Consider the following 15,958-nt stretch of genomic DNA (forward strand, 5'->3'; position numbering starts at 1 on the left):
GGTGTCCCTGCCCGTGGCAGGGAGGTTGGAACTCTATGATCTTTAAGGTCTTTTCCAACCCAAACCATTCTATGATTCTATGATGTTTTATGTCAGAATTTTGTAATAACTCTTTTCAATTATCTGCTTTCAGGAAGTTTGTCAAGATGCACGTAAGGTCAAAAATAAAGGCCAGCGTATTTTTACCGACAATAGAGCAAAACTGGAACATAAGAGAGAGTCTTTTGCAGGTAAGACATTAGGAAGTTAATTATTAGTTTGTGCTGGTGTCTCGTAGAATATGATAGTAGGATTTCTCCTAGTTTAGTTCTATTCGATGCATAAAGACAGCATTTTTATGAATTAAAACTATAGACTTGTGTGTCTCCACTGTGTTCAGGAAAACATAATGCTCAGCTATATCTGAATTGGTAACGGTGTAATACAGAGTTAAGGCATGTCCTAAAGCTGTTGTTCTGAAGTACCTTAACTGTAGTTTGTTTGACTTTGAAAACATTTTTCTTTACTGTGAGGATGGCAAGATGCTGGCACAGGTTGCCCAGAGCAGCTGTGGGTGCCCCATCCCTGGCAGTGCCCAAGGCCAGGCTGGACGGGGCTGGGAGCAGCCTGGGCTGGTGCAGGGTGTCCCTGCCCGTGGCAGGGGGGCTGGGAATGGATGATCTTTATTTTTCTCCGTCTAACAGAAAATCCTAGAATCGTAGAACGATTTGGGTTGGAAAGGACCTTAAAGTTATGTATGTCATCTTTCCTGTTTGTTGTAACCTCAGGAATTTTTAAGTTGATAAATGAAAATCTTGCTAATGAGATTTTAATTCTGCATACATTAATGTATTGTTCTAATAACTTTTTATAACTTAATGCACTGGAGTTGTCCTCATAATGAGTGTGTTTCAACTCTAATGATATCTATTCTGTTATAGCTGTAACGTCTGTTCCCTTTGAACCCATATGTATCAACCGAATTAAACTTCACGCCTCCAAGAATCCATAAGGACAGGAAAATATTTACAGAATATTCATCTGTTAGTGTGGAAACCTCTCGCTTGCTTTACAGTGGTTAACTTGTGACTGTTAAGAAATATGTTTAAATGAGAAATTTTACTGTTGCTCTTGGGGGAATTTGCAAGGTTTTAACGCCTTAATTGCATAATAGCCATGTTTCTCTTCACAGAAAAACAAAGTGTTCCTGGTGGTCAGGTGAAAGACGTAGTGGGAAAAGATACTGCAGTAACAGCCGCTCCTAAAAACGTGACCACTGAAGAGTTGGCTTGGAAAGAACAACCTGTATATTCTTATCAACAGATTAGCTGTTTGGACAGTGTCATCAGGTAAGCAACAAGAGTGTAAATTACTCTTGATCTCCGGACTTAAGACTTCTGTATCTAATATTACTAAATTATTATGTTTTAGGTACTTGGAGAGTTGTAATGTGCCTGGTACAGCAAAAAGAAAATGTGAACCTTCATCAGGTGTTGCATCACTGAATTCTGGAGTTCATGAACAAAAACCAGCTGATAATGCTGTACAGCCCTTGGGAGGTATCTCTACATCACAGCTTTTTTCTTGATTTTTGCTAGCAGCCGGTTGGGTTTTATTTCTTTGCAGAATAATAAGTGTAGCTTAAGCGTGACCTCATAGCCCGTTGCTCAGTATTAGATGTTGGGGATCTAACTCTTACAATAAAAATCTTCCCTACAATCAAAATACTGAGTAGTTGATACAATATCAACGTTGATACAAAATCAAAAATTGTAGATGCAATAAGTTTTTGTACTATACAAAATACAGCAGAATTTTGAGTTCTAGGACTTGAATTATTATAAAATATAACAAGTTTGCTTCACAGTTGGGATTTTTAAGAACAACCAGATGAGGAACTTGGTTGAACCTGAAGAACCTAGACAGCTAATGAATTGCAACAAAAATACGCATATGACACTTCTGTTTCTTTTTTGTGGACATTAAAAAATATAAGGGAACAAGAGAGGGTAAAATGCAGCATCGGACTGCTCTGTGCTGTGTTAGGCACAAGAACCCATAGGAAAGCGATGTCCAGCCATGAAAATAAAAGATGGGGATTACTGGGGATAGCTATCTAAAAAGTCTGCTGTAGGCAAAACCATTAACTTGATTTGTTAGGACTTAAGTGTAGCATTTGACACTCCCTGTCTGGGTGGGGAGCTAAGGTGAAGAACGTAACTGTTTTGGTTTTTTCAGTACAAGAACTGAGAGATTGGTAAATTGGATATGCAAATGAGAGACATGCTGATTCAGCCTTGCCGTTGTATCAGGCTGAAGGGGAAGCCGTGTAGTGGAGTTGCTCAAAAATTGGTTTTGGGAATGATCTTGTCTATATTTCCTTTTGATGAGCTTCAAAAAAAGTTCGAATGCAGCTTTTAGACTCAAAGTGTAAGGTATTAGCATAGATAGGAACAATGTCCTGTAGAAGGAACTCAAAATGCCTCTAGAACTAGAGAGGAAGAAATGGTGGAGCTAGCATCATGCAGTTGGGAACATAATTTCTGCTGTCATTTGGAGTCCATGCAGTTATAGTTGACAGGAGGAGGTGTGGAGTCACTAGCTTTTTGGTGCAGTCATGACTGAGAACGACAAAACTACCAGCATACTCTAGTCAGGAAAACACAAAACTTTAGGTCTTAAATATGTATTATGCCAAGTATTCCTACTAGAGAAGGGATGTTTTAATACTGTTTTGTGAGGCAGTGGTATGATCTCTGGTAGATTGTTGTGTTTAGCTTTCAGGTGAGAGAATTAAGTAGAAGGATGCTTAGAAGCAAAGCTGTTAGGATGAGCAGCTAATGACATAGATTAGTGTACAACAACATGGGAGCTAGGTGGGACTTAATCTTAGGCTGGAAGAGGCTAGAAACTTCCTTCCAAAATTGTGCCATGAAAGAAGAGTGAAGACCAGAAAAGAGCAAGAAGTCCTTCATTGGAAAGATTTGGTTTGGCTCTATGTGAAAGTAGAGGATTGGATTTGGTTGCTTAGAAGTCATTCTATTCCTAAAATGTTCTTGGTGGAATGCATTAAGTAAAGTAGCATGTTAATCTTGTGTCTTGTCAAGCACAGTTTAGCCTCTACTGTTTTGCAACCATAGCAGCATATAACTTGTATTTGCTCTTGTTTATGTTCATAAACTACAACTTTGTCATTTAATAGATCCTGCTGTGTTGAAGGCATCTGGTAAATCAAGTGGTCCCCCAGTGGTTGGTGCTCACTTAACATCTTTGGCTTTACCTGGCAAGCCTGAAAGTGTTGTGTCTCTCACAAGTCAATGCAGCTACAGTAGCACCATTGTTCACGTTGGAGACAAAAAACCACAACCTGAATTGGGTATGATTTTTTTTTTGCTAAAATTTTCTCCAAAATGGCGATTGCAAGCAAGTGTAAACTTCAGACATGTGAACAGCTAGCTTCTGCTTGTAATCTGTATTTTTCTTACAGCTAAAATGTTCCTATGGAAATGGAATAAATAGGGACAGAATGTGTATCTTAAACTAGCAGCAGAATTATTACAGGATTGTCGTAGCTTAAATGCATATACAGAGCTTTCTTCACTTTATTTTTTTCCTCCTGTTTCTCTAGAAATGATAGAAGATGGTCCAAGTGGAGCAGAACTCTTAGATGGCCAACTTCTTGCCCCTCCATCCAGCTCTGCACATGTAAATCAAGAAAAGGAGCCATTTAAAAAACTGGGACTTACAAAGGAAGTCCTTGCAGTGCATACACAAAAAGAAGAGCAGAGCTTTTTGAATAAGTTTAAACAAATAAAGAGCTTTAATATTTTTCAGTCCCACTGCAGTTACTACTTGCAAGATAAACCAAAAGGACGGCCTGGTGAACGAGGTACAGCAATAGTTTTCACAATAAAACTTTTATTTATATAGGAAGTAAATCCTGTTGAGAGAGCATTTCCATAGTGACAGTTGCATGCTATTTTTAAAGTCCACAGAACAATTCTTTCTGATCAGTTTTGCTCAAAGATTGAGAGTAGAACATAGCTTTTAATGTAATAACTGACACTTTAGTTACTAATGTTCTGATTTTTCTCTGTTTACTATACTACTACTGTTATGCATCCATTTTCAAGAGACAAAAAACATGCTTTAGCATGTTTGCTTTATTGCATCTATGCTTTATTCCCCTGCTTTTCTTCCTGTCTTTCCACCTGTGGTTTTTTCAGGTTTGTGATTTTGTTTTTCAGCCCCTTCACTGTACATCCAGCGTCCCCCATTCCACTATTATGTAACTGGTGAAACAATCTAATAGTTGTTTGGCTGCCTTTAAGTTAATAATGTGATCAGTGGGATGGAAATGGCACAGGCTAGCTGTAATGGTGAGGTTGTTTTGTTAATTAGGACTAGGAGCTCCGGTGGCATTTTCAGAAGTGCTTGATACTGATCTGACTTTGTTCCTGTTTCAGTCTTGACCTGACTTGAGACAGAAGTTAGACACTGCTAAGCATTTTTTGCAGATTCTTATCTTTCATTTTTTTATTTAAATATTTATGCAGGTACTTGATTTAGGAAACCTGTTCTGGAACCCTTTAGTCCCCTTGCATTCTTTATACTCTATAAACTTTCAGCCTATCTAAATAAGCTTTAGACAAACTAAAAATTTGAGCAGCTTTTGGTGCCAGAGGTATTTTGTGGATTTTTCTCATATCTGTAATCAGATGAACTGACAGCCCTCACCTAGGGAGGAGTCGTTTGGTGAAGGTTTCTCCTAAAATAAGGTTGCAAAGGTAGCATGCTTTTTGCCCCTCAAATTTTTTTTTCTTTCAGTACTTCATCTCCTGCTTTTTTTTTTTTACTCACCTTTTTCAATTACAGACCTGCATGACCTTAACACTCTAGAAATGCTTTCAGTCATGTCCCATACTGCTTTCGTTGTAATTGCTGGAGTAATTATAAGTTTGACCCTCTGGGAGCCACTCTTTTGCAGCTTTGTGCTGTTTGGGTGACACACATTTGAGCCTGAATTGATCCGTTGCTGCTGTCTTCCACGGTGTGTCAGCGTGGTTTTGATTGCCCAGTTAGCTCAGCTCTTGTGCTAGAGGTAAAATGAACCTGACCCCTTCCCAAATGCTTCCTTTTAGGTCCAGAGCTGCAGTTCTGAGCAACTTCTATGGTTGACAAGGTAAAAGGAATCCATCAGACTGCAAGTAGAATCCTTCCTGATGCCTGCTTTTTTTTTTTTTTCCTCCCCCACAGGTGGCCGTGGACAGAGAAACGGCACTTCTGGAATAGATCAGCCTTGGAAGAAAAGTGGAAAGAACAGGAAATCCAAGCGCATTAAACCACAGGAGTCTTCAGACAGTACAACTTCTGGAACTAAATTCCCCCATCGGTTCCCCCTTCAAGGTTTAAATACTACTGCCTGGTCACCATCAGACACTTCACAAGCGAGCTATTCCGCGATGTCTTTTCCCACGGTTATGCCTGCATACCCGCTTCCTGTTTTTCCAGCAGCAGGGACTGTGCCACCAGCTCCTGAGACTTCACTGTCTGGTTTTAATCAGTTGCCAGAATCTGGAAATACTTGCCCTATGCAACCACCCCAATTCTCTGCGCCCCTCATGACACCTCTTGTAGCTCTTGTGCTCCCCAACTATGTCTACCCAGAGATGAACCATAACTTACCTCAGACGCTTTACCACAGCCAGCCCACCTTCCCTGCCCATTCCACGTTCTCTTCACAGACAGTATTTCCGACACAGCCAACGTTTGCTACACCCAGCCCTTTCCCACAACAGGCGTTTTTTCCAACGCAGCCATTCCATTATAATCCGCCAGCAGAGTGTGAAAAGGTTCCTGTCGCAGAGCCACGAAATGAGCCATCCCGTTCTTGCACTCCACAGTCAGTGGGTCCTCAAGAGCAGGCTTCACCACCTCTGTTCCAGTCAAGGTGCAGTTCTCCTCTGAATCTTCTACAGTTAGAAGAAACCACAAAAACAGCAGAAAGTGGAGTTCCTGCAGGTTTACATGGAGCTTTAAGTGAAGAAGGAGCCATAGGCAAAATCGTGACAACTGATAACTGTAGTGGAAAGGGATCCTTACCAGTAAGTGTGCTGATGGGTTCTGTGGTGTTTGGTTTTTTTAAGTATTCACATTCTTGAATGTATCTGAAGTTGTTAATATGCGTAGATACCTAAAATAGATAATTTACCACCACCACCACCTCTCAACCTTTTCTGTCTCTGCTACATCATCTTCAGTTCTTTCACTTCTGGGACCTGCTTATTAATGATAGACAGTAATTGGTCAATATAATGCCAGGAGATGGACTCACAACTGTAGTTAGTAAATTCAAACTTCAGCAGCCTGAATAAACCATTAAATCCAGTCCTTAGAATGGTCTTAACTTTTAAAAAATTAAAACCACCTTGTTCTTCTAAAGTTACTTTAGGAAGCTTGGAAATACATCCTGAGACAGTTTTGTTCCAGTTTTTAAAAAAACCTAAGGATAAGCCCACTGAAAAGCAGTGAAATAGGTTTAAAATAATAAGATCATTTTAATTTTTAGCAAAAAGTTTTGGGGTAGTGAATTCGTGTGGAAGGAGGAAATAATCCTTAAGTGGTCTGAAAGAAGCTGACTTAAAATAAAATCACATCTTTGTTTACAAGCAAGCAACCAAAGTAAAGGAAGAATGGATTGTTACTTGCAGACCATAACTTTTTTGTTTGGTGCACTAAAACTGTGCCGAGCTATTTGGCAACTTCAGGGTTTTTTATTTTTCTGGCTCATTCAAATTTGTGGAATCCGTTCAACAGATAACCTTACAGAACCTTCAGCTGGAGCAATATGTCCTAAAGGTTAATGTGACAGAAATATATAGTCTAATATTGGTGTTTTTTAAAGGCAGTACAGCATGTCTTTATAAACGCCAAGTCACTGATGGGATGGAGTTGTCTAAACCTTTTAGACTGGCTCCTTTCTCCCTCCTGCTTTTCTTGTGCTGTGGTTTGTAACTGGTCTCTGCACCTAATGGTGCAGTTACAAAGTAAAACTTGCATTTACTGATGATTAAAAAAAAAAAAAAAAAGCAGGCGTTGGAAGGTGGGGGTGGCTTTTACTTTTAGGAGTGCCTGAGAACTAAGTTACTCTTAAGTAATCAGTAAAAAGCATTGTTAGTGTTGATGCTAGCAGCTGATTAAGATTACTTTCTTTGCGCAGTGAGTCATAAGCATGTATCTACATTAGAAGTTATAAAGGAAGAGGAAGGAAAAAATTCTGAAAAAGCTTGTTCCTCACGCTGTGGGGAGCATTTAATCTCCATGTTAAACTTTTCTCCCAGGATATTTTCCAGATTATTTATTTTACCTATTATTCTCGATAGTGATTCTTAAGGGGGACGAATAGAGGGAGAACAGAGAGAAATGGATTTTTGTTATATCTATACTTTGCTAGAGAAGCTTCCAAACTTGTTTGATACAGTACAAAACCTTGTCACATTCTGTTATTACAAGCTTGTTATCTTATGATCTTGAGAGCAAATACATCTGGCTTTCATTTTAAAAAATTCTCTAGCATACTAGTTGTGCAAATGTCACTTATGGAGAAATTTCCAAGGATATATGCCTCCGGTGCCGTATTTGTACTAATGTATTCTGTGCCCTACGTAACAGCTCTGAAATCTTGACTAAAAAAACTTTTGACTTGTCCTGTGGTATTGCAGTGTGTCTGTGACAGCCTGTAACTTATCTGAGATGCCTCAGCTGGAATAAAAAGAGGCTTGATTACAAAACTTTACAGTAACCGTTTTGCTGGCAATTTCTTTTGAATTTCCTTGAACTGTTAGTTCCCATAACTTACAATCCTGCAAAATGTAGCTTTCTCTAATTTCCTCATCACTTACTGGAAAATGAAGACAATATGGGTATTTGTTCAGGAATGTGTTAAGGGTAAAGCTAGTGCTTTCCATTATTATGTATTTTGCTAAGTTCTGTCAAGCTTAATTTCTAATATTTAGTCTTCAAACTGACTTGCAGTGAGGTTTTGCTTGTGTTAGAAGTCAGTGTAGTTAATGCTTTTTCCCTTAAAAACATAAATATATTATCTTGCCTAGGAAGCTTGCATCTGGGAACACCTTCCTTTTCATCATGCTTTGAGAGTAGTAACAGTGGTGGACCGCTGGTGCAAATCTCTTTGAAGTAGATTATAGTAGGAGCAACTGCTTGTCTTGGGTGGCTTGGATAAATTCTGACTTGTCCAGGGTAGCAGGGGCTGGCAAAACTGAATAGCAAACACGTTCCTTACATCCTCACTAAATGATTTTTTTTTTCTTATTTTAAGATAAATTGAATTCAAATCTCGTTATTACTGGAAGACCACTTGTCTGCCTATAAGTCTACTTTATTATTTCTCAGTTGGTCTTGGCACATGTTATTGGTGACAGTCTTTGAATAACTGTGTAAATATATTAGAATATAAAGTGAATTGGATTAAAACTAAGTGTAAATGATTAGTAACGAAATAGCCTTGAGATTTTTTTCATTATTTTTTTTCCCCCCACTCTCCTCCTCACTACTAGGCTGAATCTCCAATGGATGCTCAAAATAGTGATGAACTCTCAATGTCTAGTGTCCTGCTTGACATTTTACTTCAAGAAGACGCGTGTTCAGGCACTGGTTCAGCTTCTTCAGGGAGTGGTGTGTCTGCAGCTGCTGAATCTCTGGGGTCTGGATCCAATGGCTGTGGCATGTCAGGGAGCAGAACAGGTAACAATTCCAAAGATGGTACTTGCTGCCAGAGTTGGAGCATGAGGGATTGCGGACACCACTTGAATATCAAGTACTTTATGGAAAAACTTCATTATCTTTAATCTTCATTGTATAGTTTATTCTTTCTTTTTTATTACATAACAGGAAAATGTTTCTTGTTGCCTTGATTTACAATATAGAACCATTAAGTGTGTGTAAAATAGCCATTAATATATTATTATTCTGCCATACCTAAATGAAAATAGCTTACTCCATGTCTCACTTCAGAGTTTTTAATTTAAGCAAACTAATCATTCTGTTGAAATGTAGTGCAGACTTATCTTGAGGATTTGAGTTTTAAAAATATTAGTGCAGTTACTTAGGGTTAGAAGTTCCCTCTGATTAAAAAGCCAAATAAAATAGTGGTTGTATTTACACTTTCAGTTTTCTTTAATCATATTTACTTTCAAAAGCATTCAGATCATTTATGTATTTGACAATTTCTAATGAAACTTTGAATTTTCTTTTTAAAGGTAGTAGTGAAACTAGTCATACCAGCAAATACTTCGGGAGTATTGATTCCTCAGAAAATCATCATAAAACCAAAATGAAGGCAGAAATGGAAGAAAGTGAGCACTTCATTAAATATGTCCTTCAGGATCCTATATGGCTTTTGATGGCAAACACAGATGACACTGTTATGATGACTTACCAGATACCTTCACGGTAATTCCAATGTTGTAGTCCTTCATGAACTGCATTTATGTTGGGGGGAGCAGGGTGAACAGAAAGAAAAATATATTTGAATCTCTGTCTCAATAGAAGTAAATAGGTTTTAATGTTTAGCTTGGTGTCAAGAAGAGTTCTTGCTTTCTTTGTATCTTTTGTATATTACACAAGAAGCTTGCAAAAAGTGAAAATTTTTTCATTAAGCTTACCTGTATTTTTAGATCAATTACCTGAGTTGAAATTAACTAGAAATCCTTGTAGCCTGATTAATAGATCCTGGCAAGTCTGCCTAGATCTCATGATGGTCTGTAGTGTGGAAAATCTGTACACCCTGGCAGTTGTCCTTGAGATGCCACGTTCAGTGGCACGCTGCTTTCTCTGCCTTGTGGCTTGGTGGTTTTTTTCCCCTGCGTTATTAACATGTTCATTCTTTTCCATAATTTCCTATCCAAATATAATAGGGAAGCAGAAGGTAAAAATCATAAGGCTTCTAATAGGAAAACTTTATTAAAAAAAAAATTATTCTTTGCTTCAGTAGCCAAGACAGATAGGGGGAGAGGTGGTGACAAGTATGCGTATTTTTTTGATCATCTTGTTTATATTTCTTGGGAGCAGTGAATGGTATTTTGAAAGGAATAGGAAGTTTCAGTGAAGATGCCTTTTGGAAGGGAAGGAAAACAAGCTTTCGAAATACGGAAGCACAGGAATGATGGGGAAAAAATAAAGAACATCTAAGAACTTCAGAACTTTTCCCTAGACTTAAAAATACCTTGGCATTTCTAGGTTTTTGAAGCCTTAATAGTTGACAGCTATAGATGGCAATTCCAGTAGACTGTAAGAGTAGCAAAGCCTGCCAAGGAGAAAATAATACAAAACAGGATATTGTGATAAGAAGAGTTAAGCTTACTGTCAGTGTGATGCCCAAGGAGAGAGGTGTAAAGCCAACCTGTCTTAGGCCTGTTGTAAGGAGCAGAAATAGTACTGGGTTTCTTGGAACATGCTTTTTATTGTCATCTTTTGTAGAGGTATACAGCTTGTAAATATTTTGTGTGGTGTGGGTGGGTTTTTTTAACTTTCTGAATCAAGGTGTGGCACCAAGGGGGGAAGAGAGCTTTGACTACTGAAATAGAGCAGTATTTTGTAAATCTCTCCCTCTCAGTCCTGAAATTTAATCCTTTCTTGATGACCTTCTTAAACATATCTTACTACTTCTGCTTTATTATCTCATACATGCATCTAGCGTCCATTTTGGGTTGTCCTCCTAGTGAGAGGGAACTTGGAACTTGGTGCAGCAGCAGCAGAGGGAAACAAGTTCTTCATGGTTTCACCAGTGGTGCTGCCTGAATAGCTCTAAGGAAACTGTTTTCACTGATGGGATTTGAAAAGACAAGGAGCCAACAGATGTGTTAAAGCTGTCTGCAAATGCAGAAAGCTGCTGAAGTAACCACACTTAATTTTCTTCCAATATGATTTGTAAGCTTAACATTCCAGAACAAAAATAAGTCTTTAAAAATGTCAGTGTTTGACTGTGTAACCTTATATAGGCGTAAAGCCCAGAAACTGTTGAAGCTCAATTTCTAAATACATTTCATTTTAGAGATTTGGAAACAGTTTTAAAAGAAGATAAGCAGAAATTAAAGCAAATGCAGAAACTACAGCCAAAATTTACAGAAGAACAAAAAAGAGAGCTTATTGAAGTTCATCCATGGATACAGCAAGGTGGACTGCCAAAAACTGTTGCTAATTCCGTAAGTTTAAATGAGTTGGTTATTTTGCGTTGCTTAAATTATTAGCTGCCTATGTTAGATTTTTCCACTCCTGTTTCTATGAAAGCTTGGTCAATTATGCAGAGAAAAAAATTAATTCAAGCTTCCATGCAGTGTTTTTTGGCTTGATTTAATTTACCATAAGCCTTCTTTCCAATGGGAGTTTAAAGTATTGATGAATACAACACAAGAAGTTTCCTTCCTATTTCTAAATTTTTGTGTATGTTTGAAATCCTTTATCAACACAGCCAGAAATTTCACTACATAAAAATCTGTATTTTGTGCACAGAAATTTATGCCTGTTGCTTTCTAGGAAGTACAAAATTAATGGGAATATGCTGGTCCTTTTTTATATCAGACTTCTCACATAGGATCATCTCTTGCTTTAATTCTAGAAATAGATTAATGGCTAGAAAATAAAAAAAGAAAAGAGAAAACCAAACCAAAACAAAGCCTCCTAGCAGTTTTGTCTGTTTTACTTATTCACACACAAACACCTGATGGCATCAGTCTCTTCAGCACTGCAACTGACACGAGCATAGTACTGCAGGGTTAGTAATCACATGGAGGAAAAGGTGATTGGAAGTGCATGTAAAATGTCAGCGCTGTAAATGCTCTCCGACAGAACTGCTTCCAGTAGAGTTCTCAAGTACTTGCATTGATTCACTACACGTTATAAAATGATTTTGTGGGGGAAAAGTTGGGGAGTGGAATATATCTGGTAGTTGCAGCATGGGTGTAAAGGCTCCCTTGGAATCGGGGATCATATGCAAGTGGGCTGTTGTTTGGAAAAGCTTTCTTGCTTTTTTTTTTCCTTTGACTTATGAGTGTGTCTTTTTTTTTTTTTTTTCTTCTTTTTAGGAATGTATTTTTTGTGAGGACAATATACAGAACAATTTTTATACATCATATGATGAAGAAATCCATGAAATGGACCTTAATGAAATGATTGAAGACAGTGGGGAAAACAACTTGGTTTCCCTGAGTCAAGTCAGCGAAGAACAAGCATAGCCTTGGAGCCTGTTGTTTTCAAAGCTGCTTCAAAACTACAGTGATGATCCATAAAGGTTTTAGTCTTGCGTCCAGCGAGATGAATCCGGTTCATAAAAACAAATGTGTGGTTTTTCTTGCTCTAGAAGAGTCACTTGTGAATGAATCTCTTCTTAAATGGTGGCAATCTCTTCCCAGTAAGGACATTGTTGAAGATGGTATAGCTTTTCTTTAAAAAAGACTCATATTTTGCACTTATATGCCTCAAGTATTTCTTTATAAACTATAGGAACTGTCATTGATGCCTACTGGTTTTTGTAGAGTGGGTTAATGAGTACTGAAAATCCCCCTACATACATACAGTTCTTCAATTCTCCTTTTGATAATGATTCAGCATTATAAATTGTTCTAGCAGTTTTGCTTAGTGGCTCTTTAGCATTGTTCTTAATATTTGAAGTGGTCCAGTGTAGTTGTAGAAATAACCTTCAAACAAATCAATTCACATTTTGCCCTTCTCATACCAGTTGATCTCATCCTCTTTGTTTCCTGTATAGTTTTGAATGTAAGAACCTTTTCTGTCCAAGAGAAATGTTGAACTAATTTTGAAAGATGGTCTTGGGTTAAAATACTTCATGTGAATGTGTACGTATAGACGAGTGCTGACAACTTTGTAGCCTTTTATTTAAATGGACGCTGCAATACTATGAACTGTTTATTACCTTGAAGCATCGTTTCTGAGAATTTATACACAAGAAATGTTTATGCTTAAAGATTTTAAAAACTAAGACCACAGAGGATGACTGCATATGCTCCAGTGACTGTTAAACAAAACTTGGTACAACTTTAACCTTTATTTCTGATTTGTTCTGTCAGGAGATTGGCCATCAGTTTTTCCTGTGTAGCTAAGCAAGCATCAAACTTGCATGTGGCAAGAGAAGGTTAGACATTTCTTGTCACTTGAAGATAGTTCTTATGAAAAAGTGATTTTGAGAATAGTGTTGACTTTCACTATATTTGAATTGCATAATCTAAAAAACTTAGCGTGGCTGGAATCCTTTGCTGTCAAGGATTTAATTTTAATGCCTCTGAGATTGTATTGACTTGAGTATGTGTACTTCATGTTCTTGTGCTGTTTATGTGTTGGATGTGGGAAGAGAACACAAAAGAGCAACTTTTAATATATTGGTTAGTTAAAGGACATTTAGTTGCAGTAGTGCTAGATGTCAGCTGTAGGTCTTGGGGTGAAAAACATACGGAGAAATTCAAATAACTTTGATCTGTTTGTCTTGAAATATTTTTCATGGAAAGCATTTCCTTTTTTTATTGAGGTAAAATTTCTATTCACTGAAACTTAAGGTTATTTTCATTCTATAAAAATACTTCTCTTTGCATACAAAGAGGATGCAAAGTTAGATCGGACACCACCAAAAACATGCAGAAGTGGCTGGTATTTGCTTAGTGAAAGAAATAATTTGTGTAAAGCAATTAGTTATTAATTGGACAGTGTCATGACGAAATTTCCATTGGAGACGGGTTCTGCAGATAGCAGAGTGTGTGAACTTGTGAAACAAGTAGAATCACAATGTAAAAAGTATCTTAAATGTAGTGTGAAGCACTACCCAGCAAGATCTGATTCCTGTCTTTAATAGCTTAGCAAAGTCAAACTTAAATATATGTAAATATAAACTGAATGAGAAATTTTAAAATGTTGGTGTTCAAGTATGATGTATTAAATGTTTTAATCATAAATGGAACAGTGCAGCTATACCAACATTAAACATACTCCGTTTCTACATGTAAACACAAATAGTTTTAATTGGACCAGGGTTTGGGAAAAGTAAAAGCTTTATATAAAAGGAGTGCATCACAATTAAACAAATTATTTTCAGGGACTTCTCAACCACTTTGAACTTCTTTGCTTTAGCATGCTTTTTTTATTTGTTCTCATTTCTTTTTTTTTTTTTTTTTTTGATGACCATCTTGTAACCATAACTTAGTGAAAGGAAGAGAAAAGTATATTTAGAGCATTTTGTGGATGTGCTTACCTACAGACTTAATCTTGCATCCTTAAAGTGTTTGCATTTACAGGGTGGTATTAAAATATTTTCCTGTAACTTTAAATCTACATGCCTCCATTTATAGATAAGATTCTGAAGCTGTAATTTTTCCAAACTGTTGTAAAAGGATTTATTTGTGATGACACTTTGTCAACATGTCAACAATGTTTTCTGTACACTGTGCAATATATTTTGGTTTTGCCACTTGTGACTAATTTTTATGACTTTGCTTTTTAGAAAACTGGTAAATAAAACAGATATATTTTTAGTTGCCTTTTTGTTCCTTGAGGCTTCTACTCCATATAAGAAGCAAAAAAATATGCATTACTGGAAAACATGTGCAAACGTACTACCTGAAAGAGCATACGTAGCTGGTTTCTGTGTGTGTGTTGTTCAAAAGCACCAGGAGATGTGTCGTCCTTTTTGTTTTGTTTATTGTCAGTTATGGATACCTTTTCTCCTGCAGCTCTCTGGTTTTATACTGGTAGATTAGAGGTAGAGAATTCCAGTTGTTGCCCTTGAATTTGCTTTGTATGATGATTATTACTCCTCTGTTGTGAAGTGTCGTGTCTTCTGAAGGTTGCTGAAACTCATCAAGCTAGTGTACTTTCTTGTTGGTGTTCTTGTTTCATACTCTGATGAGTGGAGAAAGCAGGGAGGCTTATTGCTGTTCTCTCACTTTGAGCAGAGATGTAGTTTAGTGGATATGGGATGCTACTACTTTGGACCGCCCCTCCAGTTTAGGATACTCAAGTTATGAGACCCTCATCTGGTCTTTTCTTCCATGACTCTGTTTTGAGAGGTTTGAGGGTTTTTTTAAACAGAACAAGCTGGTGTAAACCCTAGTTTTTGGTCATGGGGCGGGGTACCCAGGTATTTGTGAGCTGCAAAATCGAGGTGTTTCTGTACTGCAAAACAGTTCACCACACAGGTGAATTGCCTTCACACCGAGGGTAGAATTGTAGTGTTGTGCACGCTGTTGCAGAGAGATGCATTTTAAAGCATGCTTGTTCAACACATCATCCAAGCGCCTTTGAAGTCTTCCGAATGGACCCTAAATACATGAGCAGTTCTGTGTATGTGAAGTCTGAAAACACTTTTTTCCTAACAGCACCGTGGTTCCTTGCTTAGCCAAACATACAGGGGAGAGATGTTTTGATGAAGCAGTTTACAGAACTGCCAATCTGAGCATCATGCACATACACGTGCTACCTGTGCAGCTCAGCAGAGAAGATACTGCACTAGCATTTGGATGTAAGCTTTGGTAAGGAACATGTAACGTTGGGAGAGCTGAAGTGCTGCTGATGCAATAAATTACCAGGTGATGTTTCACAGTTATTTCTGTTGCTGGTAAATTTTTTGTAATTGTAAATGTAATAAGAGCACGAGTTAAATGTGACTTCAGGTGTTCATGTTCTCCTCCTTGCTGATGTGCGTATGTCAGCACTCGGACAATGCTTGCTTTACGCTGCAGAGCTGTTGGGTGTTGGCTTCGTCAGAGTTTCTCACAGCTCAGTAGCCCCTAGGTGTCACTGGTGTCCTGTGATTGTAGTTGCCAGGTTGGCCACCCTATTTTTACTCTTCATGTATTTGGGGGGTGTAGAATTTGCTGTGACATTGTTTGATGTAAAGGGGAAGATCTGTAGCTTGAATTTCAAATAAGGTGATGAGAAAATTCACAGGGAAGAGTTG

At 37.8% G+C, this 15,958-nt stretch overlaps 1 protein-coding gene across 6 annotated transcripts in view; it reads left to right on the forward strand.

Moving 5' to 3' along the window:
* The window catches only part of PER2 (period circadian regulator 2), a 51,424-nt gene extending 36,890 nt beyond the window's left edge, over nt 1–14,534 (forward strand). For all 6 annotated transcript variants that reach the window (XM_080409487.1, XM_080409486.1, XM_080409484.1 and 3 more), the window contains 10 exons: nt 134–230; nt 1,172–1,328; nt 1,411–1,538; nt 3,182–3,355; nt 3,608–3,868; nt 5,236–6,083; nt 8,556–8,742; nt 9,258–9,450; nt 11,051–11,201; nt 12,081–14,534. In XM_080409487.1, coding sequence (XP_080265613.1) covers nt 134–230; nt 1,172–1,328; nt 1,411–1,538; nt 3,182–3,355; nt 3,608–3,868; nt 5,236–6,083; nt 8,556–8,742; nt 9,258–9,450; nt 11,051–11,201; nt 12,081–12,230 — 2,346 coding nt within the window. In that variant the 3' untranslated portion in view covers nt 12,231–14,534. The remainder of the gene's footprint in view (nt 1–133; nt 231–1,171; nt 1,329–1,410; nt 1,539–3,181; nt 3,356–3,607; nt 3,869–5,235; nt 6,084–8,555; nt 8,743–9,257; nt 9,451–11,050; nt 11,202–12,080) is intronic.
* Nucleotides 14,535–15,958: the final 1,424 nt, after the last annotated feature.

This window comes from Falco punctatus (genome assembly GCF_963210335.1).
Source record: "Falco punctatus genome assembly, chromosome: 13".
In the NCBI taxonomy this organism is placed as follows: domain Eukaryota; kingdom Metazoa; phylum Chordata; class Aves; order Falconiformes; family Falconidae; genus Falco; species Falco punctatus.